We start from the raw sequence: 25,555 nt of genomic DNA on the forward strand, positions 1-25,555 counted from the left end.
TATAACAAGAGGCAAAAGAAAAAAAATCTATTTTTATTCCACTGGATAGTAGAAGGTAAATAATTAACCTCTTGGAACTAAACCGCAACAAATTAAAGTGGATTCCCGTCATAAATGTCAATAATTAATTGCAATCAATAATACATTTTTTTTTTCATATAAAGCTATTCAAGAGCGTGTTTCTTTTATTTTGTAAACCTGAAACGGAAGCTGATCCTAATATCGACTCTTGACTTCACTTTGCAGCAACAGCTGGCATCCCAGAATGTTGCGCTAATGTCAACAACGGTGAAGTTTAAAGTTGTGTTTACGTGCCGTCTGTCCGCTCCTTCTCTCTCCATGGTGTGTCTGTGAGCTGTTCTGCGGCCTTTAAAAGGTGAGCTTGATTCCCAACTATACAAGTAAGCATGTGGCGTTAGGGGAGTTGAAGTTTCAATTGCATTCTCGAACTTGACAACCGTGCGGACTGCGCTCGACGATGCTAGCGAAGATGATAGCATACTTTAGCTAGTTAGCACAACGCACGCTCAAGTCCCACCCAAGTTAGAATAAAGGGGGGGACTCCATATCGCCCCAATATTCATGGAATGGGTTGATCGGTGCAACAATATATGGAAAAGTAATTCAATGTATTTCATTGCGTGGCAATCCCTGGATGTGCACTAAGACCATCGTTAGCAAACAAAAACATTCGAGATGAGAATTTGCTCTGTGAATTGAACAAAAAGAAAAAAAACTTTCATAACAAATTTAGCTTTAAAATCCGAGTGGTCCAGTCAACAATAAACTGTTAAAAAGCATCAGGACATGCTTAAATGAAAAGACTCGGTTTTGCTTTGCAAGCACGCCCCCTCATTCTTTTCCTTCCCCCTCTTCCACAGGAGCACCATGGCGATGTGGATTCAAGCCCAGCAGCTCCAGGGCGATGCATTACATCAGATGCAGGCACTCTACGGGCAGCATTTTCCCATTGAGGTGCGCCACTACTTGGCCCAGTGGATCGAGAGCCAACTTTGGTAATTTCACTTTCTGTTTCAAACCCAGAACTTAGCTACATTGATCATGGAGCTGTGACCGTGCCATATGAATTATGATCCATCAATTCATACCAATTGGAGTTCTCTCGTTTGTGCCAAGGGATTCGGTGGAGTTGGGCAACCCAGCAGAGGAAGCCAAAGCCAAGCGTTTGCTGGACAACTTGGTGGCAGAGCTTCAGAAGAAAGCCCAGCTTCAGGGGGGCGAGGATGGCTTCCTTCTTAAGATCAAGCTAGGACACTATGCAACACAGCTAAAGGTAACCTCGCAAAACGACAGTTTGTTTTGCATTCTTTTACGACCAGCATCAAAATGGATTGTAAATCACAGTTTGATTTGAAATGCAGAGCACCTATGAGCGCTGTCCTTTGGAGCTCGTGCGCTGCATCAAACACATCCTGTGCTCCGAGAAGCGATTGCTTCACGAAGCCTTAAATGTAAGTATCCACTTGGGAACGGGAAGGTATCAAATAAATACATCAAATTGCGACTAGTCTCCTTCCTGTGGAATTTCAATTCCTCATTTTGTGCTAAGGCCAATTGCGTGAGTGGGGGGCAGGTCCTAGACAGCCTCTCCCAGCGCCACCAGCAGATCGATCAGACCTTCGAAGAGCTCCGATTAGCCACGCAGGAGACTGAGAATGAGTTGAGGAAGCTGCAGCACAGCCAGGAGTACTTCATCATCCAGTACCAGGAAAACCTGCGCCTGCAGGGTATGCACTCCATCAACAAATGTATTATTATGTATTATTATCTAATCTTGCTTTCATTTTGGTCAGCCCAGCTGAGCAGTCTGAGCTCCTTGCCTCCAGCTGAGCGCACCCAACGGGAAAGCGCACTCCAAAGCAAGAGGACCACTGTTGAGGCCTGGCTCACCAGAGAGGCTAGCACATTGCAGAAATATAGGCTTGTATGTATAGCCAATATCATTTTCATTTCTTTGCTGGTTTCAACAGAAGTGGCAAATCTAGGTCAAGAAAGGAACAACCCTGCCACTGGCTTGACCTCCTAGAATATTCTTTCCCAGCGCCAGTCTTGCCTGTCGAACAATAACTCGTGTTTTACACTGGCTCCGGTTTCAACGCCGTACTTGAGTAAATGTTTAAGCAGTTCTGAATGGGGACATTCCTTTTCACAACATACTTGTAGACATTTTCCAAATATCTCATTTGTCAGTACTGTTTGAAACTTGTTTGCCACTTTCTTTGTTTTTTTTTTTTGCTCGCAATGGTTGGGCCAATACTTTTTCCTCTTGATAATGCATGTCAATGTCAGACATTGCATCTTTAATGCACAATATTAGAGCACGTTAAAAAAATGCAACCAAATAAAGTAGATTGATACAAGTGCGTCTCATGGTACGTTTGCAGGACCTGTCAGAGCAACACCAAAAGACCCTAACCCTTCTGAGGAAACAGCAGACTTTGATCCTAGACGAGGAGCTCATCCAATGGAAGAGGAGGCAGCAGTTAGCCGGAAATGGGGGTCCTCATGAGGGAGGACTCGATATTCTCCAGTCCTGGTATGCATTCAGGACGGAGGCTTTTTGACATGATTTCATGTATTATTTTTTTCTTAGGTGCGAAAAGCTGGCAGATCTGATCTGGACCAACCGACAACAGATTCGACGCTGCGAACATCTCACTCAGCAGCTTCCTCTACCGGGCCCCATGGAAGAGTTACTGAGCAAACTCAATTCCGACATCACGGATATCATCTCCGCCTTGGTTACGAGGTGAGAATAACACCTCGGTCGAAGATCCCTCGCTATGAATCCAAGTCGTGTAGTCACGCAAAGGGTTGTGGATGTTGCTCCTCATGTGAATACGTCCTCCTTGGTTTTAGCACCTTCATCATTGAAAAGCAACCGCCGCAGGTGTTAAGAACCCACACCAAGTTTGCCGCCACCGTGCGACTCCTGGTGGGGGGAAAGCTCAACGTCCACATGAATCCGCCTCAAGTCAAGGCTTCCATCGTGAGCGAGCTCCAGGCCAAAGCGCTACTCAAGAACGAAAGCACGCACAGGTGCAGGAGAAGAAGCCAGACTTTCATGCTCTCCGCTTGGTTAAATCATGGAAAATGATATTAAATGTCAACTTCTTTCACCTCCACATTTGGTAGTGAAGGCAGCGGTGAAATCCTCAACAACAACTGCGTGATGGAGTATCAGCAGGCCACGGGCGCTCTCAGTGCACACTTCAGAAACATGGTAGGGAACATTCAAACCAGATGCCAAAAGAATCAAATGCATTGGCTGCATGGAGTGTGTTGTCTTTTTTTTTTGCGTTCAGTCCCTGAAGCGAATCAAGCGTTCGGACCGTCGAGGTGCCGAGTCGGTGACGGAGGAGAAGTTCACGGTTCTGTTTGAATCACAGTTCAGCATTGGAGGCAATGAACTGGTCTTCCACGTTAAAGTAAGAGCAATGGAACTGCGCTAACTGAATTGGTTATAAATCCTATTTCTAACGTAATATCGCTTTCGCCCCGCAGACGTTATCACTACCCGTAGTAGTGATAGTCCACGGTAGTCAGGACAACAACGCCACGGCGACAGTACTCTGGGACAACGCCTTCGCCGAACCAGTGAGTTGGATACGGCAACCTTAATCTAAGTGCCTTGAACTATTTCCATGATTTGGTTCTTGTCTCTTCAGGGCAGAGTTCCATTCATTGTACCAGACAAGGTACTCTGGAGCCAGCTCTGCGAGGCCCTCGATCTGAAGTACCAGGCGGAAATGCACAGCGAGCGTGGCCTGTCCGAGAATAATCTGGTTTTCCTGGCCCAGAAAGCTTTCACGAGTACAAGTAACAACCCAGAGGAATACCGCAACATGAGCATATCGTGGGCCCAGTTTAACCGGGTGAAGCCAGCAACAAAAATGATCGCTCTTTACAGTCGTAGAAGAAAAATAGCATCAACGTGACTCTTTTGAACAGGAAAGCCTACCTGGACGCAACTTCACCTTTTGGCAGTGGTTCGATGGAGTCATGGAACTTATGAAGAAACATCTCAAGCCTCATTGGAACGATGGGTAATTCGTGTTTTGTCCTTGTTGTTGCAGCAGTCAGACTTCATGATGAACTGTAGAAAGCATTACATGGTGATTTTACGAGACACAAAGTAGAACCCAAAAATGCAAATAATAATCAGCTTCGTTCCACTTGAAGCTTTTCTTAAAACGTCATTTGGAATGATTGCAGGGCCATCCTGGGGTTTGTTAACAAACAGCAGGCGCAGGATATGCTCATGTCCAAACCCAATGGGACATTTCTCCTACGATTCAGTGACTCTGAAATTGGTGGCATCACCATTGCGTGGGTTGCAGAGAATCCCAACAAAGCAGGTACTGAATCAACTGCACATTATTAGATCATATGATGGATTATATAATGTTCTTGAATATTTGTACGCACTTAAATGGTTTGATCCTTTTCAGCAAGTGGTGGATTCTAATTGTATGTTGTTCCTTTGGGTGAACAGGTGAAAGGCTGGTATGGAATTTGTTGCCTTACACCACCAAGGATTTCTCCATTCGCTCCTTGGCAGACCGTATCAGCGATCTGAACCATCTCCTGTTTCTCTATCCCGACCGACCCAAGGATGAGGTCTTTGCAAAGTACTACACGCCACCTCTCTGTATGTACTTCAACTCATCATGTGAAATGAAATATACAGAATGGATTGAAATTGGATTGGAAAGTGAACCACTTATTGTCTGGCAGCAAAAGCAGTGGATGGCTACGTGAAACCGCAGATCAAACAAGTTGTACCAGAGTGAGTCAGATGTAATGCCAAATGATTTTTTTTTTTTTTGACATATATCTATTAAAGTCCACATTTCATTTGGACAGATTCACAACCCCGAATCCTGAACCTAGCGGAACGACTCCCACATTCATGGACCAATCGTCTTCTCCCTCTGTGGTTAATCCCAACAATTTCGCTGCCTACCACTCAATGTGAGTGAGCATGTACACTTATTTTACAAACGCATCTCTGAATAAAAAAAAAAAAAAGTAGCTGCTCGGCTACATTGATTGGGCTCCATTTTAAAATGTGCCATCCGCTGTTGTCCTCTCAGGGGGGATGCCATGTTGGATGCAGAGGGAGACTTTGACTTGGACGATACCATGGATGTAGCCCGACATGTGGAGGAGCTTCTGCGTAGGCCCATGGCCAACCAGTGGAGCAGCCAGCAGTCCTGAACGGGACGCATCTTCATAATGGTCAGGTATTCAACAAACATCCATGCCTAAAACTCTGACAGCAACTTGTCCGTCCGTCTCTGACCTGGGGCAGCAGTATTGGTGCCTTCAAACGGACTTTTTTTGAATACACATTTGCATTCAAATGTTCCTCACTGGCTTTTATCAGGTCCATGGCAGTTTTGAAGCGCAGTATGACAGTTTACATTTGTCAGTATTTTTGTAAATTCAATCTATAAAGCACACAATGTTAGCAAATCCAGCTGCGGGTGGACCGAACCAAGCCTATCCAAGCTGATTTATATATATCCTGGACTAATGGTGTCGTACATAAACAATGATTCACACTCAGATTGACACAAATCTCGAGTCTTCAATTACCTGGGAGGAAGTGTCCGGAGAAGACCAACACAGACACGGGATGGCTGGAGCTCCCATTCCGACTGTGAGGCGGATGTGCTAACCACTAGCACACTGTGCCGCCCGCAAGGTTTCCTGAAATTATTCCCAGTCAATTTCTTTTTAAACGGAAATCATTCTCATGCAAAATTGTAAGTGGCGAAATGGCCTCCATTACAGCGTGCTGTCGAGAAATTGATTTACAATTGTTTAACTATAAGACGTGTATATAATGCATACTGAACATTTACATCCAAACTACTAATGGATATGGATACATATGAACATGGACTTGTTGGACATTAATATGCATACATATTGTATATATGCATACTTATACATAAATATTGGATCTATACAGCGGCTCTCAAAACTCTACACCCCCCTGTTCAAATGCCAGGTTTCATACAGTCTATAAGCTTGATTTTTTTTTATATATAGATATATATAATTCATATGGCAGTGCATAAGACTTTTTCTTTTTTACTACATCATTGTTGTGACTTTCAGGATTTGTTTTGTTTTTCTATTATGAGCTTTCTTTAATTGGCGGGAAGAAATGACAATTTTCTACTATTTTATGTTTTGGGCTGTGGCTTCAATTTAATATAATATAGTTTCATGTATTACCAAATATGGTTCCTTGCGCTATTTAGGGCAAACGAGCACTTCTTAAGGATTATCTCTTACCATGCCGCATTTCTTTTTGCATCACGTGGCCTCCGCAATCACCAGATTTTTAGTCTGCATTTATAATATATACATATGAAATTTCATGCATATAATAAGATCAATATGTACTAGCTCCATTTGAAAAAATGCAATTTATGTGCAAAATGGACACAAAATATTTTTGCTTATTGTGAAGGATGGGGGAAACTAAATTCTGGTGCTGAGTTTTTTTTTAGGTGGCCATTTGTTCTTTTTAGGGACATATATTGTCGCGTATAAAACGATGGGACACTTGTAGCTATTCACAGTATAGCTTAAACATAGTAAAATCAAATTACTACTAAATATGTATGAGTCCAACGCCACTTTGCGTTACTACAGGCCAACATTTTTTTTTTCTGCAATTCAGCTTTTGTGGTGTATTCCAAATGGATAAATAAATGCCACTGTGGTATTATAAAGGCAAAATCATAAATACTGTCACGGTCTATATCAAAAGCTGCCTGGTGAGTTGAATGGAATGAAATGTTGCCTTTGGTGCTGGGACTGTAGCCTTGAATGTGAAAATTATTTTTTTATGATACATTATGAAACTTGAGAAAATGCAAATGAGCAATCATACCACCGGAAGTGTTTAATTTTGCTAAATAAAACTTTTTTTTTTTGGTCGTATTTACCAAGATCTGTCCGTGTTTTGGGAGACAATAAAAGCTCAACGAAGGGATAGCACAGACACCATTGTCTTGGTTGTAATGAAATAAAATGATTTTAAAGATGTTATGGTTCTTAATCCTTTATTAGCGGTCCCCAACCTTTTTCGCGCCAAGGACCGGTTACATGTCAAACAATATTTTCACGGACAGGCTTTTATATAAATAAATGTATCAATACGATGGAATAAAACGATACGACTGGCATAAAAACAAATCGAAAGCGCATAAAAATAAAACTCACCATGAAGTATCTGCTCCGTAGCTTTGTTTTGGTAGCCGTTGGAAAGGGAAGCTGGGTTTTCAGTGCTTTTGAGGCGAGCTCGGGATATTCTGCCTTGATTTTAATCCACTTTTCTTTTTCTTGGCAGTTGTACCCTCTTGTTCCCAAAGAAGCTTTCCAAACATCTTTTTCTTACTCATTTTTGTTAGCTTCGGGACCGGGACGAGCGTCTTGACTTGAATTCACCTTGGGTCAAGAGGCGCAGGTGCGCCGACGGATGTAATTAGGATAGAATCCCCAATTTTTTAATATATTTTTCAAAATAAAATCTTACTCATTTTTGCTAACTTTGCGGGCACGACTGGGGAAACATATCATGTGACCGGGACGAGCGTCTTGACCTGAATTAATTGATCGTCGATCATATATAATATATATATTTAAAAAAAAAATCTGAACAGCAAAGCTTTTATTTTTACACTAATTTTCGTTTTAAAAGAAGAGAAAAAGATTTCAAGAAATTTATTAAAGCAAAACAGTTGGAACTGGACTGTACCATTCTTTATTTTAGTACAAAATTTGCCATGTAGGCGACAAACGTGAGAATTTGTACAGGAACAACAACATAAAAAGATTTTCACACTTTCTGGAGTTTAAATGAAATCAATCTAAATGTCAATACAATTCAGGTACACCCCTTAAAACTGAACTAAAAATCTGATCTCTTATGTTTGAATAATAAAATTTAAAAAATCAGTAATTCTCGAGGAGACGAGCCACTTTTTTAAAATGGCAGCTTTACAATGATTTTCCCAGATTAGTCAAATAAGTATACTTTTTAAAATACTGTAAAGAACAAGAAAACAATGAGATGATTTCAAAACTGCTTTTGATGTTTAGGGAGACAGTACCTGTTCATTATTCCATTCAGCATACAGGAAGTAAAACAAAATGAAACTACGTTCAAGTTATACTGTTAGAGGAAATAAAATTTAAAAAAAAAAGTCCATTATAATTTTCAGAAATACAGTCAAGTTTAGAAAAGCAAATTTGGCATATCAAATGACAAGAATGCTACATAGCGGTTTCTAATAGCTGGTCTTAAAGGAGAATTGAAAATGGACTAAAAAGCACCAAAACACGCCGCTTTACTTTCAGCTATGAGACTCATGATGAGATAAATGTCATTGAATATTGTTGATTGGAGGTTATTCAATTCCTTACTATATTTTACAGTGTTTTGTGACTTTAAAAAAAAAATAAAAATAAAGGAAAAAAAAAATAAACATGTTTAGAATGCAACTGTTCTTGTTACATGGCATACTTTTGGGTCCATTCTTTTGCTAGTTTGTTGTATCTGAAGAGAGAGAAGAGGAGGAAACATTCAGTTCCACACATACATCCAAAATGGCAGACTTTGGACGTGCGTACTCACTTGTCTTTGTCGTTCTTGTACATCTGTGCTATATCTGGAACTAAAGGGTCATCCGGGTTTGGATCACACAGCAAAGAACATATGGACAATAGCACTGAAAAAGCCAGAAGACACATACATATATATTTATATGTCGTTGGTCACAGCATGAAGCGCAAACTACAACCCCACCTTTCGACACGGTTAGCGCAGGAGACCACTGCGACCGTAGAATGTCCAAACAGATACTCCCATTGCTGTTGATATTTGGGTGATAAATCTTTGTTGTAAACGCTACCTGGAGAAGAGAAGATGGGAAACTATGTCACTGCACTGACAAGAGACTTGGCAAGGACTGTTAAGTTCCACAGCAACTGCAAGACAAAAATGGAACCTTGCACCTAGTTCTCCTTGCACATCCTCAGACCTTTTTCTGTATATTATTAAGGTTTGATGTGACTTGAACGACCATCGCCAGGAGCCAGGACAATGTTATTTTCTTGTTTGCTCGCTGCGCTGTGGCAATATTTACCTTGGCCACTAGAGGGCGTATGTAGGCCAATATATGTCAATATTGCAGTCACGTTTTTAACAATTTATATGCTTTTTTGTCAGGGAGACGAATTATGCTAACAGCTACTTATCAAAAAAAAAAAAAAAACATTTTTGCCAAGATAAGCAATGGGAGTTAACCATTTTTGTATTAATGTGAATTCAAAAGATGTTTTGTTGCTATCACTTGTTGAAAATGATCGATGCATCTCACCTTTGGTGGCTTGAAGGGGTAGTCGGTGGGGAAATGAATGGTGAGGAAGAAAACACCTCCTTGGTAAGGACTGTCCCCCTGACAGGATATATGAGAAATTGTTTAGACATTATAAGTATTATATTAAAGTGATGCATGAGGAAAGACTACATGGAAAGCAAGCAAAGGTGATTTAATATGTGTCCAGTTAAGAAAAATGAAAAACATACTCACCGGACCCATTATTGTGGCCTGCCAATGAAACACTGAAATCAAAAAGGAAGAGACAAATATAAAAGCGGAAGAAACCTGTAAGTGGCCATGCTGGCCTTACTCCGACAAACCAAACTAAATCTGATAATCCAGTGGAACATCTGAAGTTGAATACCTCTGTCATAAGATCGAGAATGTGACCTAGCCTTTACAGCGCGCAAGATGGAAGATGAGATGTCACCACTCAATCAGTGGGCAAAGAATTCATTCTGGGTTGGTTTCTTAGACTTCATTTTCAAATCACACTCGAGAAACAAAAATATCCATTTTCTGAAAATTGCATATTATAGCGCGACTGGAATACTGAGGGTAAAAAAATAAATAAAAGATTTTTTTTTTTTTTTTACTTTGCATATGACAAAATGTGTTTACTCACAGTCATCGCTCACAGGTCCAGCAGAACACTGTGCTGGAGGGTCTCTCTGCAGGTCCTGCAGCTCCTGCTCAACAAAACAGAAATGCTGCTGTCAATCATTCACTTGAGGGTTTGACTTTAATTTAACTAGGCTGCCTAGTACAGTTACTACTGAACCAAACACATCCTGCAGTGCACTAGTTAGTTTTTAACAGTTAATTGATGGTTCCAGGAAATGTTCTGATATCTGCATCGCATCAGTTTCTTAGTAAAGGTCTACGTGACGTCACTTATTGGCAATTTCGGGTTTAAATAAACACAACAGTTACTTAATTGTACATATGTTTATTGTAATACGAGGCTAGTCAAACCAGCTTGTAGTCGTTTACATACCATTATAGAGAACATGCAAGTTTCCAAAATATAGCTAATTGCTGTTGATAGGAGATACCTAAAGCTTGATTTTCAACTTTGCTAGCAAAAGTGGTCCAACAGGAACGCTTGCAGGTATGTCTCAATGGTGCTTAGCTTAGCAAGCTAACCTGAAACTTTGAAGTTGTCATTCTCTGCCTCGTCTATTGATGGAAGTGTCAACAATCATATCGTTTGTAAAACCGTTACCGAGTCCCGCCGAACTTGTTTAAATGCAAGGAAAGCGAGGAAACACGAGCAACGGCAACTTTGTCTAATCATTAGCCTTCGATGGTCCATTTATCTGCCGCTAGCAAGCTAGTCAGTTACCTTGTTTATTCTCTTCAGTGCCATGTTGACTGGTGTAGGCGAACTTGAACAAACTTCGCGTGACTTTATTCGTTTCAATTCGGATAAGAGTGTCACGATCAGTAATTGTAGTTCATTTCCTTGCCCGGCAGCCGGTTTACGGTTTGTGCATTTAGGAGAGCTCTTTTGTTTCCGCCTTCTGTGTTTACGGTGGCCAGGCCGAAAGGCATCATGGGAAGTGTAGTTTACCCAGCTCGAATCGAACACACCTTGACGTTGAATTGTGATTTCAATTGTCAAATGTTGTCTCTAATGTACTTGAGAAAGATTCCAAACTCTGACAGGATTTTTTTTTTTAATGATCACTTTTTGTCTCATTTTGGAGCAACATGTGACGTAACATAATGAGGTCATTATGTTGTTATGAACAAATGCCTAGTGTCAACTTTGTGTATTCGTTATCTCTATTGCGTTTCCAGCAGATAAGTCAAATTGTCAGCAATTACAGTGTGGTAATTTGGGTAAATGTGGTGAGATGAGTTCTACGCTTCCTCAGGATGTTGTTACAACTTATCTTATTTAATCAGTAGAAGAGGACCGTGCCAAGGCCAAAGGTCCCAATTGAATATTCATGTATTGAATATGAATATTCACTCAAAGTTTATTAAATGAAACACATCATCCCTAAAATGTTCATATCTCACCCCATTTAAACACAGAATGTCATATTTCACATTATTTTAGATTCCTTTTTTTTTTTTTTTAAAGCACAAACAATGTGACATCTGCAAAGGTGTATTCAGTTGTGATCGTTTTTATTGAATGTTAAGTAAACAATTTATAATCATGGAAAAAGTGCCTGCTTTAGTACCAAAGCCTGATTATCAGACTTTACACACGGGTTACAAGTTGCATTACTGTCATTAAACAGAAATATTTGATTCATGATTCCCTGTGTAAATCTGTAGATGACATTTGTTAGCTTACAAGCAAAATGAACAGATCAATAAAGCTGCCGGAATGAACGAAAAATGATGTTCGAAACGCAAAGACAGGAAAAAAAAAAAGTCATTGACAACACACATGGCAGTTACAGGAAAATAATGCGTGTAAACATCAAATCGGACTTCAAAAAATGCGATTCTGATCACAAAAGAAATATACTTTAGTCATCTATTTGTATTTAGAAACGATTGCGAACAATTCAGTTCATTACAGATCAAATCAAATGTCTAATGCAGCCTGCCATATTGAAACACAATAAGGAGCCCGTTATAGTGTAGGGAAAAAAAGATTAGCAGCAATTTAAAAGAAAAATTAAAACTAAATTGTTCTAAAAAATAAATATGCGTTACATTGTTGGTGAGAAGACTAACAAGATACACCATCCCACCAACAAAGAACTAAATTTGAATTAGTTGGAGGTTGTTTTCTTTTTTTTGGTGCCCCTTTTCACTTTGGGTTGCATCATTCATCCGTCAATCATTGCATTTCATCTGATTAACATCATCCAATGTGTGTGGAATATTTGCAGTCAGTCCAAAGAGCAGCCTAGAAACTTCTAGAAAAATGACAACTCAGAAAACAGGACAGAAAAGGTAGCCATGACTTCCATACAATGCCCAAGACAAGTCATACCAACAAACTAAAGCCCATTCTTTGCTGTCTTTCTCCATTCACATCCTATTGATCGGGTGTACAATCGGAAAACTCATGATCTTAACCAGATACCATCGATCGGAATTAGGTGCGGAGCCTCAATAATACGACGATGACAAAGCCATAAATGTCGATTGACGTGGACTTAAAAACACTGAGCATCTACACAGCACGAGGATCGTCTCTGGCTGGGGAGCAAAAATGGCAATGGCATGTATTCTTGGTGTTGATTACCTGAGTTACATCCCTGTTGACGTTGGATTCAACGAAAAGACAAAATGACAATGTCGAGAAATCGAATGGCAGTAAAGTGTGTCAGTTTAAGCTTGGCTTTCCATTTCTAACAAAGGATGACGACGTTCAAGCAACTCAAGTTCCAGTGGGAGAGTTGTTTGAAATCCAGTTCAACTCGAGTATTTGTGTTTTTCAGGGTCTTAATGTCAATCAAAGTGCTTTCTTGTATTCCAAATCCAGGCCAGTCTTGCTATGGTAACCTAAAGTCGGATGGAAATAACGGCACAAGCGGAAATGACACGTCACCATACAATCTTGGGTAATATTGACGTACGCGGTAACACTAGTTATTTATGCAGAAATAGAACTTGGAAAGAGACTTACCTTTTATTGTTTGAAAAATAGAAATTCCCTCAAAAAACGAATGTGAATGCTGAGAGATGTTTACGCACCAAAAGAAAGAAGAGATCATCAAAAGCAAGAAAAGCTGATGGATGTTAAGATTCCAGAAAGCATTGTTGTGGTATACAAAAAAAAAAAAAAAGTATTTTGGGGGGCAGGACAACTTTTTGGGGATGACAACTTTTTTTTTTCCCCCCGCCATACTGCCAGTTTAGCATTTTTAGTTTTCTTATTTGTCAAAAAAAAGTGTTTGGGAAGCAATCATTTTTTTTAGGGTAAAAAAAAAACACATTTTGATGCGATATGGCAGTGAAAGCTTCTCTCAGCATCCACACCATTAAGCACAAATCTAAAACTGCTATAAATAGTATCAAATAGTTACTATGGTAAAAACAATACAGAAAAATCTCTGGCTCACTCAGGATTTGAGATGTTCTGATATACAACACATACCTAACAGTTATTTTTTTTTCTTCTTCTTCTTCTCTCAGTGGCCTCAATATAAAAATAGACTTGTCAAATCCAGTGCATTTCAAATGGATTACAGGCAAAGCGGGGTCACATTTTGGAGTGGACCCGGCAGCTGATGGCGGAGGGTCCTAATGGGGATTGCTTAGTGCGTGCAAGCGTCAGCCTCTGTGACTTCCGCTCAGGAAAACCATAAACGCACACATCACAAGCCGGTGAGATGACGACGACGACGACGACGACGGTGGTGGTGGTTCCGAGAGCGGACGGCGAGGACGAGTCTAAGCGTCGTCAGAGAGTATCTGGTTCAATACGCTCAGCAGGTGCTTGAGGCCGTAGATGTAGCCGTGGTCGGGGCTCTCGCTGGGGAAAACGTGGGCAAAGTCGATCATCTTGACCTCCACCTGCGCGTTGCCTTCGCTCGCCTCGCCTCCACCTCGCACGGTATCCGCCCCTCCGCCGCCGCCGCCGCTCTTGTCTCTCTCTCCATCCTCACCCTTCCCTTCACGCTTGTTTCCGTTTCCGTTTGGCGGTTGCCGGGACAACCACGTGGAGTTGTCTTGCTCGAGGGATACGGGTTGGCGCGGCGGCGGCGGCCCTAAAATGGCGTCGTCTCCGCCGCTACCCTGAAGGCGAGTCTTGGCGCAAAGTTGGAGGCCGCCTTTCCTGTGATTGCCGAAAATGGAGTCTCGGCTGCAATCACGGGGCTGAACGTTGTTGTTGTTGTTGTACTCTGCCATCTTTTCATTCTTGTCCCCGACCTCCCGGCTCCTTTCATCCTCGCCCGCGGCGCCCGGGCTGTTGGTGGCGATGAGGCCCAAGGCGCTCGAGGAGGGGATGCCCTCGTAGACAAAGAGAAGAGAGCTGGCGTAGAAGACTAGCTGACGCTGAGACTCGAACCAGTGGAGGATATTCTGTACTCGGCGAATGCTGGCTACCACGGCATCCTTCCTCAGACAAACGCCGTTGTGGAAAAATTTCGCCAAGCCTAGAGAAGAGTTAGGACTTGTTAGGAGAACAAAATAACCATGACACGCAAACATACCATCTTTAATGGTGTCCTTCAACAGTCCCCTTCCATAGTGCTGGTCGAACGTGTCAACAGTGTCACTGGACAGCTTGTAAACCTGTCAGGGGGTAAAAAAAAAAAAAAAAAAATCAATGTACTACACATTTAATTAACATTTGGTACTGTTTGTATGTGGATGCTATCTGAAAGCAAACAGGAAATGCTAACGGCACAAACAAACGGAAGGGAACGGAAACAAAGTGATAAATGTTTTCAATCCGTTTTACTTGCATCCTTTTAAAAAGATAAGATGTACTATCAGTCTTTCCTGGACTCTCCCACCCACGTTGATCCAGTAATCAGATAATATCATGGCGTGTCACTTGGCACACATCATTCTGCATCTATTTCTGATTTGAAATCAGTCCTTTTTTTTTAATAAATACGGTGTTCTTCAACTAATACACTATTTTTCAAAAGAGATTTCCGAACTCACCCTCATGCCAAGGACCAGGAAACCTATCTCCTCCATGAGTGGGTATTTTCTGATCTGTTGCTCCCTTTTCTCCTGCGAGGCGAATGGGTCGTAACTTCGCTGGCCCAGCTTCACGTCCATGATGCACGGCTTGACGAAGCGTCGGGTCACATCTTCCAGCTTCATGTACAGGTCTGCGGCGGTAACAGGCACAGACAATCTGGACTCCTTGTATTGTAGAAGCAGATGTGCAAAATGACTTGTGTACCATTAGGTGCATCAGGAGAGGACAAGGTGCCGTAATATTTCGGGAGATGCGTCTGGAGCTCAAGGAGGCATGGGTCACAGCAATCCTCTGCATACACCTAGTCAAAAAAAAACCAGCCATTTTGAATCTCTTTTTTTTCTTCCCATGCAGTTTCTTTGTATGTGCCAGCATGCACATCGGTATTACCATGCTGTAAAATTGCATCTCCCTCGGTCCTCGAGGTGGAGGCTGCAGTTGCTTCAGGACTGTTCCATCGGGATGCTGCAGAATGCCTTCAACAAACAAAGTATTTCAGAAATATTGTGGAGAAAATGGCTGGATGGAATGGATAAAAGATAGCTGCTAAGTACTCAACTGGATATTTTTTTTTACACTTGCGCAACAAATGATTACATTTGGACGGTTTCTTTTTCCCCCCCCTCCACAGCTTGTAAAATATGACACAATATATCAAGTTAAACGGAGACAGCCTATAATGAACGGGGCATGGAGCCTCAAGCAGACTGCAGCTCAATGTTTGTGACAAAGCAACATATTTTCCTTTTTGATCCAGGGTGACGTGCATCGAAATGTCTCTGCAATATTACTATTAGCAAGGTCTGAGTAATGCAAGCAGCTGCTGGGGAATAAAATGTGCTTTGATTACTCCTACGATTAGAACGCCGCGCTAAAAGACAGTGTGGGAAGAAAATGTATCCTGGATACGTTCCACATTAAGTTTACATAGGAACCGCGGGAAAATGGTATCGGCCAATCATTTACTACTTTATGGCTTGGGGAAAAAAAAAAAAAAACAGCATACATACATGTACCAATAGGTTTATTTTACTAAAAGAAAACTTGATGGCTTTATTCACATTATTCAGAGTACGGCACTCCACTCCACATTTTTTTCCATTCACAGAAATATTTTAAATCATAGTGTGTGTTTCCTCACATTAAAAAAGGGGGAGGTTCTTTGCGAGATATAAGACGTCAAGCAGAAGTCCAAAGGTAAGCATTTATGGCTCTTCCCAATGCTATTAAAAGCTTCATCAAATGAAATGACTTTAGGGATCAATAAAAGTGCCTGGATCAAGAACATCAACTTGCTAACATGGCAGGGATTCAGTCATGTAGAACATGACAAATACGCAGTCTCTTTACATACAATAGCAGTATTATTGTGTATTTTTGTATTGGTTATACTTCACCTTGCTATCATATAGGCCAGGCAAACTAGATGGATGTAGGATAGCGCTTCAATAAACGGCCCTAGGTTGGTTTCCAATTGAGCAAGTTTGAACAATGCCTAGCGCCTATGTCGTATATGTAACCAACGAGCAATGGGAGGAGCACTTACGTATTGCGTCGAGTCAGCAGCTATACAAGATGAGCAGGATTCCACTGTTTGTTCGACACCATTGTGTGAGTCAGTGTATGTGAGCGATGGGTTAATGATTAGGCGGAAGACCAAGCTTAGAAATACAAGATAAGATAAAATCACACCGCTTAAGTCAATGCTGCTTTGTTTCGACAGGTAGCAAGACGGCAGGGGAAATACTGCTCATATTTTGTCAGCATAATAAATCATTGAACGTTTTCCCTGAAATGGGCTGCACCTACCAAACGTGATTAAATGGTTAAACCACATTTTCGATTTAGTACGTGTGTTTGTTTGCGTCACCCGATTGCCCTCAAACGGATGATTTCCTGTTGAATTTTCCAATTGATTTCCATATTATGAGACATTGACCAGAAATCGGTACATATTGATATACCTTCTTCAAATTTGCCACAAGGAAATGAAACTTGCATCATTGCATACTTCTTTAAAAGCTCCTGCAACAGACAGAATTGAAATGTTCTATACACATATGGGGGTGCACCTGTACTTACCCACTTTATCAACCCCGTACTTGTGACCTGCGACCTGATGTGACAGCGGCACGCAGCCGTTCAAGTGAGCCGGTCCTTGTGTTCCAATTGTCCGGTGAGCACTCATTTCTTTGGTGGAGGCAGCGGGAGAGATGCACGGGGTCATGTTGACCCCCACAGCGGAAGTCAGGTCCAGTCTACCGAGAGCTAAAGAGGACTCCATCATCACTTGATGATGCTGACTTGCTGACATTTGTGATCAACGACGAGGCCCGGTAATCTTCGTCCTCAAGCAAAACACATCTATTTCTTGAAAGTCACTGTATGGATTCACATACTTATGACGTAAGCAACGCCCTGAATGCAGTTGCAATAAAGTGATTGGGCGTGAGCTTGTCAAGTCTTTAGGGAAGTGCTCCAATCCAGACGATAGCAAAGACACAGCGGCTCCGTTCGACTCCCGGTTGCAACTTGAGGGACGTGGGGCAAAAGTGTTTCCCCCGCTGTGACCTGCTGCGAAGCAGAGCTCCCGAGGCGCGCTGATTCAATGATTTTCATATCTTGATCGGCAGCATAAATACAATCTGGCCACATCCCACTTCCTGACAGCGTCGATCAAAGGTGAACCGTGCGCGATTTCCGCTCAGGGATTTCAAAATAAAACCACAGAGGTGTGGCGTGATACAGAACGAGGCGAATTAACTTGTCGCTATCAGCGGTTATATAAGATTGCGCCATTCCAATTGTGATATGTAGTCAAGTTAACGTCTGTATCAAATAATACGATCCCATTTCTAATCAACTTGAGCTGTTTTGAAGAAGCTCCGTTCCTCTTTTCGGACGGAGCTGTTGAGTTTTACGTTTCGAGTGGCGTGCAGCTCCCATTAGCAAAACCAAAAGCAGACTACACAAACGTAGAGTAAAACGTACCGGAATTACGAAAAGGCTCTAGTCCAATTGCAGGTTCCGAAGAATCCCAACAGTCAAAAATGAGCAAAACATTCCAAAGGAGTCTATTTTGGATTGAAACGCGACAGTCGTCAACCATGAATTCGCCGTAAACGCGTGACGATCTCCAATGTCAATTCCGTACTGTCGCAAAACATGTTGTCACTCCTTTACGGCAGCCGTGAAAAGCACTCCCCCCCTCCCTAACGAACTGTCATCTCTGGAATGCATACTTGTTTACATTTGACCTGCTTTCCTAATAGCCAGAATCAAACATGAATTCATTTTCTTTTAAATAAATGTTTGCATTCCAAAACCTGGTGAATTACAGTCAAGTCATCATTTGACAGATTTTATTTCTCTTTAGATTCTGTGTCCGATAAAACATTTCTTTTGTTTGATCATTTTTCTCTTAAAGTAGTTTGGGGCACCTCTTCACATTCTTCCTTTATGTAGTCTCTGTTGATCATTAAAGTCTTTTCAAGGTTTTCAAGGCTAGTGGGTAATACTTTAGGAAGATCCTACGGGTGATCTCGTACGTGTCACCTTGAGGCTTTGTGGGGTACTTTTGACCATTATAAATAAATCCCTTTTCTACCTGGAAGACCGCCTGGTTGAAGGCATCTTGCTTAAATGGCTGTCCACTGTCCAGACACTCCACCAGTGTTTGGACAAAAAGGCCCCATCGTTGGGCGTAGTAGTCCTCCACGAGGCCTCCCCACTCCTTGCTGGCATAGTCGTGGATCTCACCATTGGGGCCCCACAAAGTCAGCTGGTTCCTGGCATTCATATCATAAAGCTGGGCCTCCTCCTCATCAAGAGCTAAAGATTTGGCCTGCTCCAGCCATTTTCCCAAGAGGAAATTCCCATCGCTGCAAAGTAAACGATTGAGTTCTGGCAAAAGGTCGTACAGGAGCACCCCTGCTGAAACCAGCAGTTCCGGCAACTTTTGTTTATGAAAAGCATCTGCGATATCCAGGTAAAACTTGGTGGTTAGAACTTGCAAGACCTCCCGGGTGACATCGACCAGATCGTACCGGAACGTTTCCTTGGACATAAGGGAAGGCGCCGCTTGGACGAGGAGTTGCCACGCTTTGAACAAGTCCCCAGGGTCGTACCAAAGGTCGGTTTGAAGTCGGAACGAAGGCCGGCGCACCAGAGGGCTGTGGTTATGATTTCGATAATGCGGCACGGTGCAGTTGTAGACGCTGGAGAACAGGAGTCTCCACGCGGCGATCAGACTCTCTTGCGTGGTGCCGTAACGACGCAGAGCGTACAGGGACGCCCATTTGACCAAGTTGACGGGCTCCTTGCGCCACGCCAGTTCGCTCATTAATTCGTACATGACGGGATTCTGCTCGATGCCCTCGGGTGTCATCCCCACGCCCACCATGGTGGAGTTGGGGAAACGCGAGGCTCTGAAGGGCCCCGAGTTGACACTCTCAACTGTGCCAAAGAGACCGCTGTTGCCGCCAAAGTTTTGCAGCATGCACCAGATGAAAGGCTGGCCGTAGAAAGACTCAGTGTAGGAGAAAATTGGCTCCGTCTCTGCAAACAAATCCAGCACGATCATCCGTCCAAGCGGCACGCCGTGTAGTAGGGCCTGGATCTGGGCAGGCTTCCAGAAATCGCCAGCACTAAAGAACAACCAACCCTGCATCAGCCAAACTGCCTGAGGATCGACTATGGACAGAGCGAGAGACAAACGCACATTAAAAAAAACAAAAAAACATGAGGAACAAGAAAGGGACTGTTCTACAACATGGGTGAAATATTGAACTCAGTAGGGGACTTTTTGAAGGGTCCCCAAACTGGGACAATTAAGTGTACTTGGAAATAACAACAAATTAACATTGGCTAGTATCTTACAAAGTGTTGCGCTCAAGTTCACAAACTAAAGCCGTTTTTCCAAAGTTCCAGTTGGGTTGAGCAAAATAAAGTTCCAAATGACCTGTTTTACATTGTTTTGTTGTTGTGAAAGCGCTTCATCAATTGTATTATATTATTCGGTCACAGGCTACCGGTAATAGCTGCATCCCTTTTTAAAGAATTCCATTTTTTCTTTACAATAACGTTTTACGTGGCCCTACGGGTCGAAACCGCCATAACGGTTTGTGTACAGAAAAGTGAAAACTCACCGGCGGTCATTGAGGCAAAGACGGCTCGACTGACCGCTGACAGGTAAGCGGGGTCCGAGGAGGGCGGAATCATCTCATTGAAGGTGTCCGTGTTGTAGATGTGATCGCTCCCAAATTGTTTGATCACCTGGGAGAGATAGAGGGAACCAATCCGGAGGAAAAGCGGATCCCTCGGGTCCAAGATATAGGAGCAGGAGAAGCTGCAGTTGAAATGAGACCAAGGCCCGAGTCTTGTTACATTTGCCTCTGGATGCAACCTGAAATTAAAAAAAATTGACTTTTAACAACTTATAGAACATGCTGGGGAAAGTCAAAAGAAAATAGAATAAATATGCAAAGCTTTTATTCTGAAATGGATGCTTTTATTTTGAAATGTGCGGGTTTTCCACTTCTCAAATCAACTATTTTTCTAAAAAGCAACTATAGTAACAATGCTAGAAGGGAGGGGGGGGGGGGGGGGGGGGACATACACAAGTAGCAGCTTGATAAAACATATAAAAAGTTTACACACCCCTTTTCAAATGGCTGTGCAAAAACACTGGTAAATAACTTTTGTATTTTTAAAAATGTTGATTTTTTTTTTTTTACAGTATATAAGAAAAATTAACAATGATAGTACTAAGAACTATTTGCAATGGCAGAAAAAAAATTAACCTGAGGATTCCTTTGGGGATGTTCCCAGAGAAGGCTGGCAGCACTGGAATCATGCCAAATGATCTCATGCGTGCCAAGATTTTAAACTGTAAAATAAATAATAATAATAAGGAATTTTAATCACAATGAGCTCAATAGATGTTGTTGTATGTTAAATTTTAGTTCCAAACATAGCTGTAAGAGCAATAAGTTTTAACCCTGTACTGAACTTTTTATCCGTCACATGGATTTGATGTTTATTGAACGGGATAAGGTCACCGTACTTGGAGGGTCAGCTGGTTGACATGCCAGGATTGCGGCAGAGGCCCACCAAACTTGAACATGTTTCCCATGCGGTTCCAGGCCAGAAATGCCGGGCCGGCGAAGAATTCTTCCACTTCCGATTGGTTTAAACCAAGAGCGCGGTAAACCTAAAAGCAAACATTTGGTACCGTTTGACATTGAAGAGCCCCAGATGAATTTCTGCTCCTACCTCTTGCCACAGGGCCTCTTGACCAGTGAAAGCCAATGGAAGATTGATCCCATTAAGTGCCATCCAGTCAATCTCCCTCTCCCACCTTGGCCAGTCCCACCACACAGTCGAATAACTTGCAGTGCAGACATTCTGATAGTAGCGGAACCTGGACACAGACCAAATGGGATGAAGATGAAACATGGATCCCGTTTCCATGGACTGGAATGCAGAAATGTTTCTTTTTACTAATAGTTGAGAAAAATGGAGAAAATGATTCCTAAATGACATAACACCAGACACCTAGAATGTAAGTAATTAGCTTTTAATTGTCAGAAAATTGCCAAACATACATGTTAAGTTCCCTTCCAGTACCCAGTCAACTCAACTTTGACCTTAAAACAAAAAGGTACATAATGGATTAATAACACACCACATTATAACCAACTTCCCTGAGGACAAACAAGATTCCTAACAAGCCTGGAATGAAAACCATCAAGTCGACACCCGTCTAATAGACTATTATACAGTCATGGGAAAAACAAAGAGTGCCACACTTTGCCATGCTTCACATGGCTTTTTCAATCTGTGCACATGACATAACTGGGGTGAGCTGATGCGGCTCTAATTTACAACGGTTAATTGAGAGAAATGCTCCTTTTAAAAAGGACATTGTTGCCGCAAGTTTTCTTTGCAAACAATGAAACATAATGACTTACAATGCTCGATTGTCTTTTTTTATTATGTTCTCACTTGCAATGGGCTGCACAATGCAAATATTTCCATTATATAGCTGACAGTGACACCAATCAAACGTGTTGCTATCAAGATTTAAAAAAAAAGGTCAATACGTGTTGCGTAAAGGTCAAATAAAGACATACTTTTTATATGAACCCCCCAAAGCCAATATTAATGAATGAAGATGAAAACATGCCGTTTCATTCTTTTTTATTTAAAAACATTTTCTTGAAATGTGTTAATTACGACAACCTTGCCAGTTAATAGCAACACCAAATCCAAGTAAGCCCTTGTTACAAATGATGAACACAAGCCACGAGCTCAATGCATGCAACTAATTTGAATCGCCACAACTTTTCATTTGTCCGTCCGTCCCCACGTGTCGTTGTGTTGGCTTGGGTCACTGACCTGTGCTGGGTGTTGATGCGGAGGACACCGGAGACTTTCGGAAGAGGACGGGGCAGATCCAGCTGATCACCGGACCACGAAACGTGACAATTGCAGAAATACTTCAAATAGTTGTAAAGCCCCGAGGCCACAGACACGCCAGTGTTGCCCGTAACGACTATCTTGTTGTTTCTCGTGGATTTGAGCTCACACACATCGAGGCTATCGTTGGAGAGGCTCCGATTAACTATGATGATAAACTCTGTGGATCGGTTCCCCAGCAGGCGTCTCAGCAGCCCGACCACAGCTCTGCCCTGTGTCTTGTCGCTGGCTTGCGCTTTTAAGTGATCCAAAGATGGGAATGTACATGTCGCGGTCACGCACAGGTAGAGCACGACGGCGACGACCAAGCTGCAATCCCTCGTGGGGGACATTGCGATCCCTTCGACCAGATTTCCCACCGCAGCTCAGGTTTAAAAACAGGGCGATGGCTCCATTTGTAGTTAACCAGGAAGCGTCGCGTTCCCGACGAACTGCGAGCCAATCAGAACCGTTCTTGCTTTTTCTGTCAAAAATGAGTCTACTGTATTATTATTATTTTTAAAATGTTGTTCGTAACATTTTATATGATATTTACCTTGCTTATATTTGTTAAACTTGAATGGATTCGTGTCATTTTCTGGCATTGAGATGCTATTTTAATAAAACAAATACTTGGTTGGTACAATGTGTTGTGGAAAATAAATTTAAATAAAAATGTATGGATGTATTATTTAGTCATAAAAGAAGCATTTATCATAATTCTATAATAATTATCATAGGCGAAAAGCGAGGGTCCACTGATTTGTTTTATCTTCCAGTCCAGACGGTGGCGCTAACAAATGTTTTATTAATACCCATAATCCAACGGGGGTGACTAAAGGCGCCTTTAGCTGCAGGTTGTTGCGCTGCATGTGTGCAGGACTGAAGGATATTGCATGTATGATTATAGAATCGTTGTGGACTTTTTTGGTCTCGATTTTTTATTGATCCACCCGACGTCATTTTAGGTGCAAACAACGCCGGCATGGCCCCGTTCGGTTTAGTGACCGCAAGTGTCAGTCTTCTGGCCAAGTCCTTCAATTTCTTCACTTGCACAAACACTCTTGCAAGGTAGATAACTTTGCTTCAACTAAATTTGCACTCGAGTAGCTTTTTGTTGTTGTTGCATGATTAGTGCAGTATTTGGCAATGCTTACATATTAGTAAGAACTAATCCGAAACTATTTGAAATGATACCATAAGGGAAACTTCATAATTTCTTGGTTGTGGGGGTCATTTGCACAATAACACTTGAATGATCCAAATGCATTAGCCAGGAAGTCCATAGCAGTGTCTGAGCTGCACTGTGATTGTTTACAGCAATTCCAGTAAATGCAAGATAGTAATATTTGTATTTTTGCTCTATCAGAGTCGTCGTCCGTACTTCATACAGGAACCAAGTGAAATGCTTGTCCACCCAAGCCAGTGAGCGTCCAAAGAAGCCTCTCAATGGATACATGAGATACGTCATGCAGCAGAAGCCAATCCTTGCAAGTCAGAACCCAGGTAAGCATATTCATCTCCAATCATCTCACTCATGAGCAGCTCTGACATCATGAGCATCTTTTCTCAAAGCCTACGCTGATTATAATCTTGTTTTCTTTAGACGTCAAAATAATCAATATCGTCAGCAAGATCGCCCAGGAATGGAGAGTCATGAAACCAGAGCAAAAGCAGGTATTTCATCTTAATCGCCACGGTGGAATTGGAAACGTTGAAAGTCATCTCTTCATGGGCGGGCATCATATTTTATTAGATATAGATTTGGAAATTGTTCAGCCCCAACACAGTCGAAATGTGAAAGTCAGTTGACGTCATGCTAAATGACCCGATTGATATTTTCCATGAAGCCGTACGAAGATGCATTCCTGCGGGACAATGAACAGTTTAAGAAAGAGCTACAGCGCTACAAGGACCAGTTGACCCCAGCGCAGATCGAGCAGCAAGTCATCGAGAAGAAGGACAGGTTGGCCAGGAGGAAGGCCATCCGCAAAAAGAGGGTAAGGGAATCGAGAAGAGGAAAAGTCATGAGCCGTGATTGCTTGTGACCTGAGATGTCAGTCAGCAAGAAGAACAATAAAGATGACTTTTCAATATTTTTCATGTGATTTAGGAAGCAACCACGATGGGCAAGCCAAAACGTCCTCGCTCGGCATTCAACATCTATATGTCCGAACATTTTGAGGAAGCCAAAGGAGAAAACACACAGGTTAGTATTACCGACAATTTTATTTGTGTGCATCCCTAAATGAGCTCTCTCAAACTTACTTATTATTTTTTTTGTAACCTCCCACCACGTCATGATGAATTTGTATTGTCTAACTAGATTTCATGTGTTTTATTCTAGGCAAAGATGAAAGCTCTGTATGATGATTGGAGGAAGCTTTTCGGAAATCAGAAGCAGGTGGGCCTTATTGATTCTAAAAATAGTCATCAGCCTAAATATTGAATACCTTTATGCACAAAATGTATCAAACCGTCCATTTGTTCCAGGTCTATACACAGCTGGCTGAGGACGATAAAATCCGCTACAAGAACGAGATCAAGTCATGGGAAGAGCACATGATGGAGATTGGACGAAATGACCTGCTCAGAGACAAGACTATCTCGAGCCAGAAGCGACAGGCTGCAGAAGCTGAAAAGGCCAAGATAAAAAAGAAAGTCCAGAAGCTAACCCCCAAAGCCAAGTCAAGAACTGCTAAGAAGACAAAAAGCACAGTTGCAAACGCTGCCAAAAAGACAAAAAAGACTTAAATCTTTGTTTTTTAGCGGAAGCTCATGTTCCAAGTGTTCTAGACTACGACGAACACAGGTCTGTGTTTTGTTGGTTTCTCCTCGGATTTGGAGTTGCAGAAAAATTGTTGAGGTTCAGCAGAAATTAAAGGCTGTAAACATCTCCCACTTTCTTGCCGTACAGGCTTCACTTTCTGTGATATATAGTCACGCTTATTTAGAATATACTCTTAGGATTTATACATTATTAGCATCACCGTCCTTTTGTATTTTTTTTTTTAATAAAAGAATCATATCCACT

General features: G+C 41.9%; 5 protein-coding genes across 7 annotated transcripts; 2 read left to right on the forward strand and 3 right to left on the reverse strand.

Annotated features, from left to right (window-relative positions):
- Nucleotides 1-229: 229 nt before the first annotated feature.
- LOC133143231 (signal transducer and activator of transcription 5B-like) lies at nt 230-7,089 on the forward strand. The gene is made up of 19 exons (XM_061265073.1): nt 230-376; nt 882-1,016; nt 1,138-1,294; nt 1,383-1,472; nt 1,571-1,748; nt 1,815-1,945; nt 2,406-2,557; nt 2,615-2,770; nt 2,881-3,060; nt 3,157-3,244; nt 3,327-3,449; nt 3,526-3,618; nt 3,690-3,896; nt 3,973-4,067; nt 4,237-4,379; nt 4,517-4,672; nt 4,759-4,810; nt 4,888-4,995; nt 5,118-7,089. Exons 2-19 carry the CDS (start codon nt 889-891, stop codon nt 5,239-5,241), a joined length of 2,361 nt encoding a protein of 786 aa, XP_061121057.1. The 5' UTR covers nt 230-376; nt 882-888; the 3' UTR covers nt 5,242-7,089.
- A 702-nt stretch (nt 7,090-7,791) lies between these two features.
- On the reverse strand, nt 7,792-10,989 carry LOC133143235 (ubiquitin-conjugating enzyme E2 D3-like). The gene is made up of 7 exons (XM_061265079.1): nt 10,774-10,989; nt 10,054-10,117; nt 9,639-9,670; nt 9,426-9,503; nt 8,852-8,957; nt 8,681-8,774; nt 7,792-8,602 (listed from the first exon to the last, which is right to left on the reverse strand). The coding sequence occupies exons 1-7, from the start codon at nt 10,795-10,797 to the stop codon at nt 8,557-8,559; spliced, it is 444 nt and encodes a 147-aa protein (XP_061121063.1). The 5' UTR covers nt 10,798-10,989; the 3' UTR covers nt 7,792-8,556.
- A 561-nt stretch (nt 10,990-11,550) lies between these two features.
- On the reverse strand, nt 11,551-18,225 carry ipmkb (inositol polyphosphate multikinase b). Of its 3 annotated transcripts, none has more exons than XM_061265076.1 (6): nt 18,055-18,225; nt 15,454-15,539; nt 15,268-15,364; nt 15,021-15,193; nt 14,561-14,642; nt 11,551-14,503 (listed from the first exon to the last, which is right to left on the reverse strand). In XM_061265076.1, exons 1-6 carry the CDS (start codon nt 18,170-18,172, stop codon nt 13,797-13,799), a joined length of 1,263 nt encoding a protein of 420 aa, XP_061121060.1. In that variant the 5' UTR covers nt 18,173-18,225; the 3' UTR covers nt 11,551-13,796. The 3 variants fall into 3 exon arrangements, with proteins under 3 accessions (XP_061121060.1, XP_061121059.1, XP_061121061.1); XM_061265075.1 differs by having other exon boundaries at nt 17,146-18,198; XM_061265077.1 differs by lacking the exon at nt 18,055-18,225 and adding an exon at nt 17,028-17,082.
- Nucleotides 18,226-18,411: 186 nt separating this feature from the next.
- naglu (N-acetylglucosaminidase, alpha) lies at nt 18,412-22,968 on the reverse strand. Its single transcript, XM_061265074.1, has 6 exons — nt 22,462-22,968; nt 21,337-21,484; nt 21,128-21,274; nt 20,865-20,950; nt 20,211-20,467; nt 18,412-19,755 (listed from the first exon to the last, which is right to left on the reverse strand). Exons 1-6 carry the CDS (start codon nt 22,872-22,874, stop codon nt 18,542-18,544), a joined length of 2,265 nt encoding a protein of 754 aa, XP_061121058.1. The 5' UTR covers nt 22,875-22,968; the 3' UTR covers nt 18,412-18,541.
- A 374-nt stretch (nt 22,969-23,342) lies between these two features.
- Nucleotides 23,343-25,553, forward strand: tfam (transcription factor A, mitochondrial). The gene is made up of 7 exons (XM_061264757.1): nt 23,343-23,592; nt 23,891-24,027; nt 24,128-24,198; nt 24,372-24,521; nt 24,635-24,730; nt 24,869-24,925; nt 25,015-25,553. Exons 1-7 carry the CDS (start codon nt 23,507-23,509, stop codon nt 25,273-25,275), a joined length of 858 nt encoding a protein of 285 aa, XP_061120741.1. The 5' UTR covers nt 23,343-23,506; the 3' UTR covers nt 25,276-25,553.
- Nucleotides 25,554-25,555: the final 2 nt, after the last annotated feature.

Source organism: Syngnathus typhle, linkage group LG18, assembly GCF_033458585.1.
Source record: "Syngnathus typhle isolate RoL2023-S1 ecotype Sweden linkage group LG18, RoL_Styp_1.0, whole genome shotgun sequence".
NCBI lineage: Eukaryota > Metazoa > Chordata > Actinopteri > Syngnathiformes > Syngnathidae > Syngnathus > Syngnathus typhle.

Bases quoted from the DNA above. Each gene is read 5' to 3' on its own strand.
- LOC133143231 (XM_061265073.1), top strand. From the start codon at position 889: ATGGCGATGTGGATTCAAGCCCAGCAGCTCCAGGGCGATGCATTACAT. The intron at 3,061-3,156 runs GTGCAGGAGAAG...CACATTTGGTAG, and splicing joins AAGAACGAAAGCACGCACAG to TGAAGGCAGCGGTGAAATCC. The intron at 4,673-4,758 runs GTATGTACTTCA...ATTGTCTGGCAG, and splicing joins GTACTACACGCCACCTCTCT to CAAAAGCAGTGGATGGCTAC.
- ipmkb (XM_061265075.1), bottom strand. From the start codon at position 17,377: ATGTCAGCAAGTCAGCATCATCAAGTGATGATGGAGTCCTCTTTAGCT. The intron at 15,540-17,145 runs GTAAGTACAGGT...TGTTTGTTGAAG, and splicing joins GTACGGGGTTGATAAAGTGG to GCATTCTGCAGCATCCCGAT. The intron at 15,194-15,267 runs GTACACAAGTCA...TTACCGCCGCAG, and splicing joins CTCTCCTGATGCACCTAATG to ACCTGTACATGAAGCTGGAA.
- naglu (XM_061265074.1), bottom strand. From the start codon at position 22,874: ATGTCCCCCACGAGGGATTGCAGCTTGGTCGTCGCCGTCGTGCTCTAC. The intron at 21,275-21,336 runs GTAGGAGCAGAA...GTTTGCTTTTAG, and splicing joins AAGAGGCCCTGTGGCAAGAG to GTTTACCGCGCTCTTGGTTT. The intron at 20,951-21,127 runs GTACGGTGACCT...TTTATTTTACAG, and splicing joins TCAACCAGCTGACCCTCCAA to TTTAAAATCTTGGCACGCAT.
- LOC133143235 (XM_061265079.1), bottom strand. From the start codon at position 10,797: ATGGCACTGAAGAGAATAAACAAG. The intron at 8,775-8,851 runs GTGGGGTTGTAG...TGGCTTTTTCAG, and splicing joins TGCGCTAACCGTGTCGAAAG to TGCTATTGTCCATATGTTCT. The intron at 8,603-8,680 runs GTGAGTACGCAC...CTCTCTCTTCAG, and splicing joins TACAAGAACGACAAAGACAA to ATACAACAAACTAGCAAAAG.
- tfam (XM_061264757.1), top strand. From the start codon at position 23,507: ATGGCCCCGTTCGGTTTAGTGACCGCAAGTGTCAGTCTTCTGGCCAAG. The intron at 24,522-24,634 runs GTAAGGGAATCG...CATGTGATTTAG, and splicing joins AGGCCATCCGCAAAAAGAGG to GAAGCAACCACGATGGGCAA. The intron at 24,731-24,868 runs GTTAGTATTACC...GTTTTATTCTAG, and splicing joins CCAAAGGAGAAAACACACAG to GCAAAGATGAAAGCTCTGTA.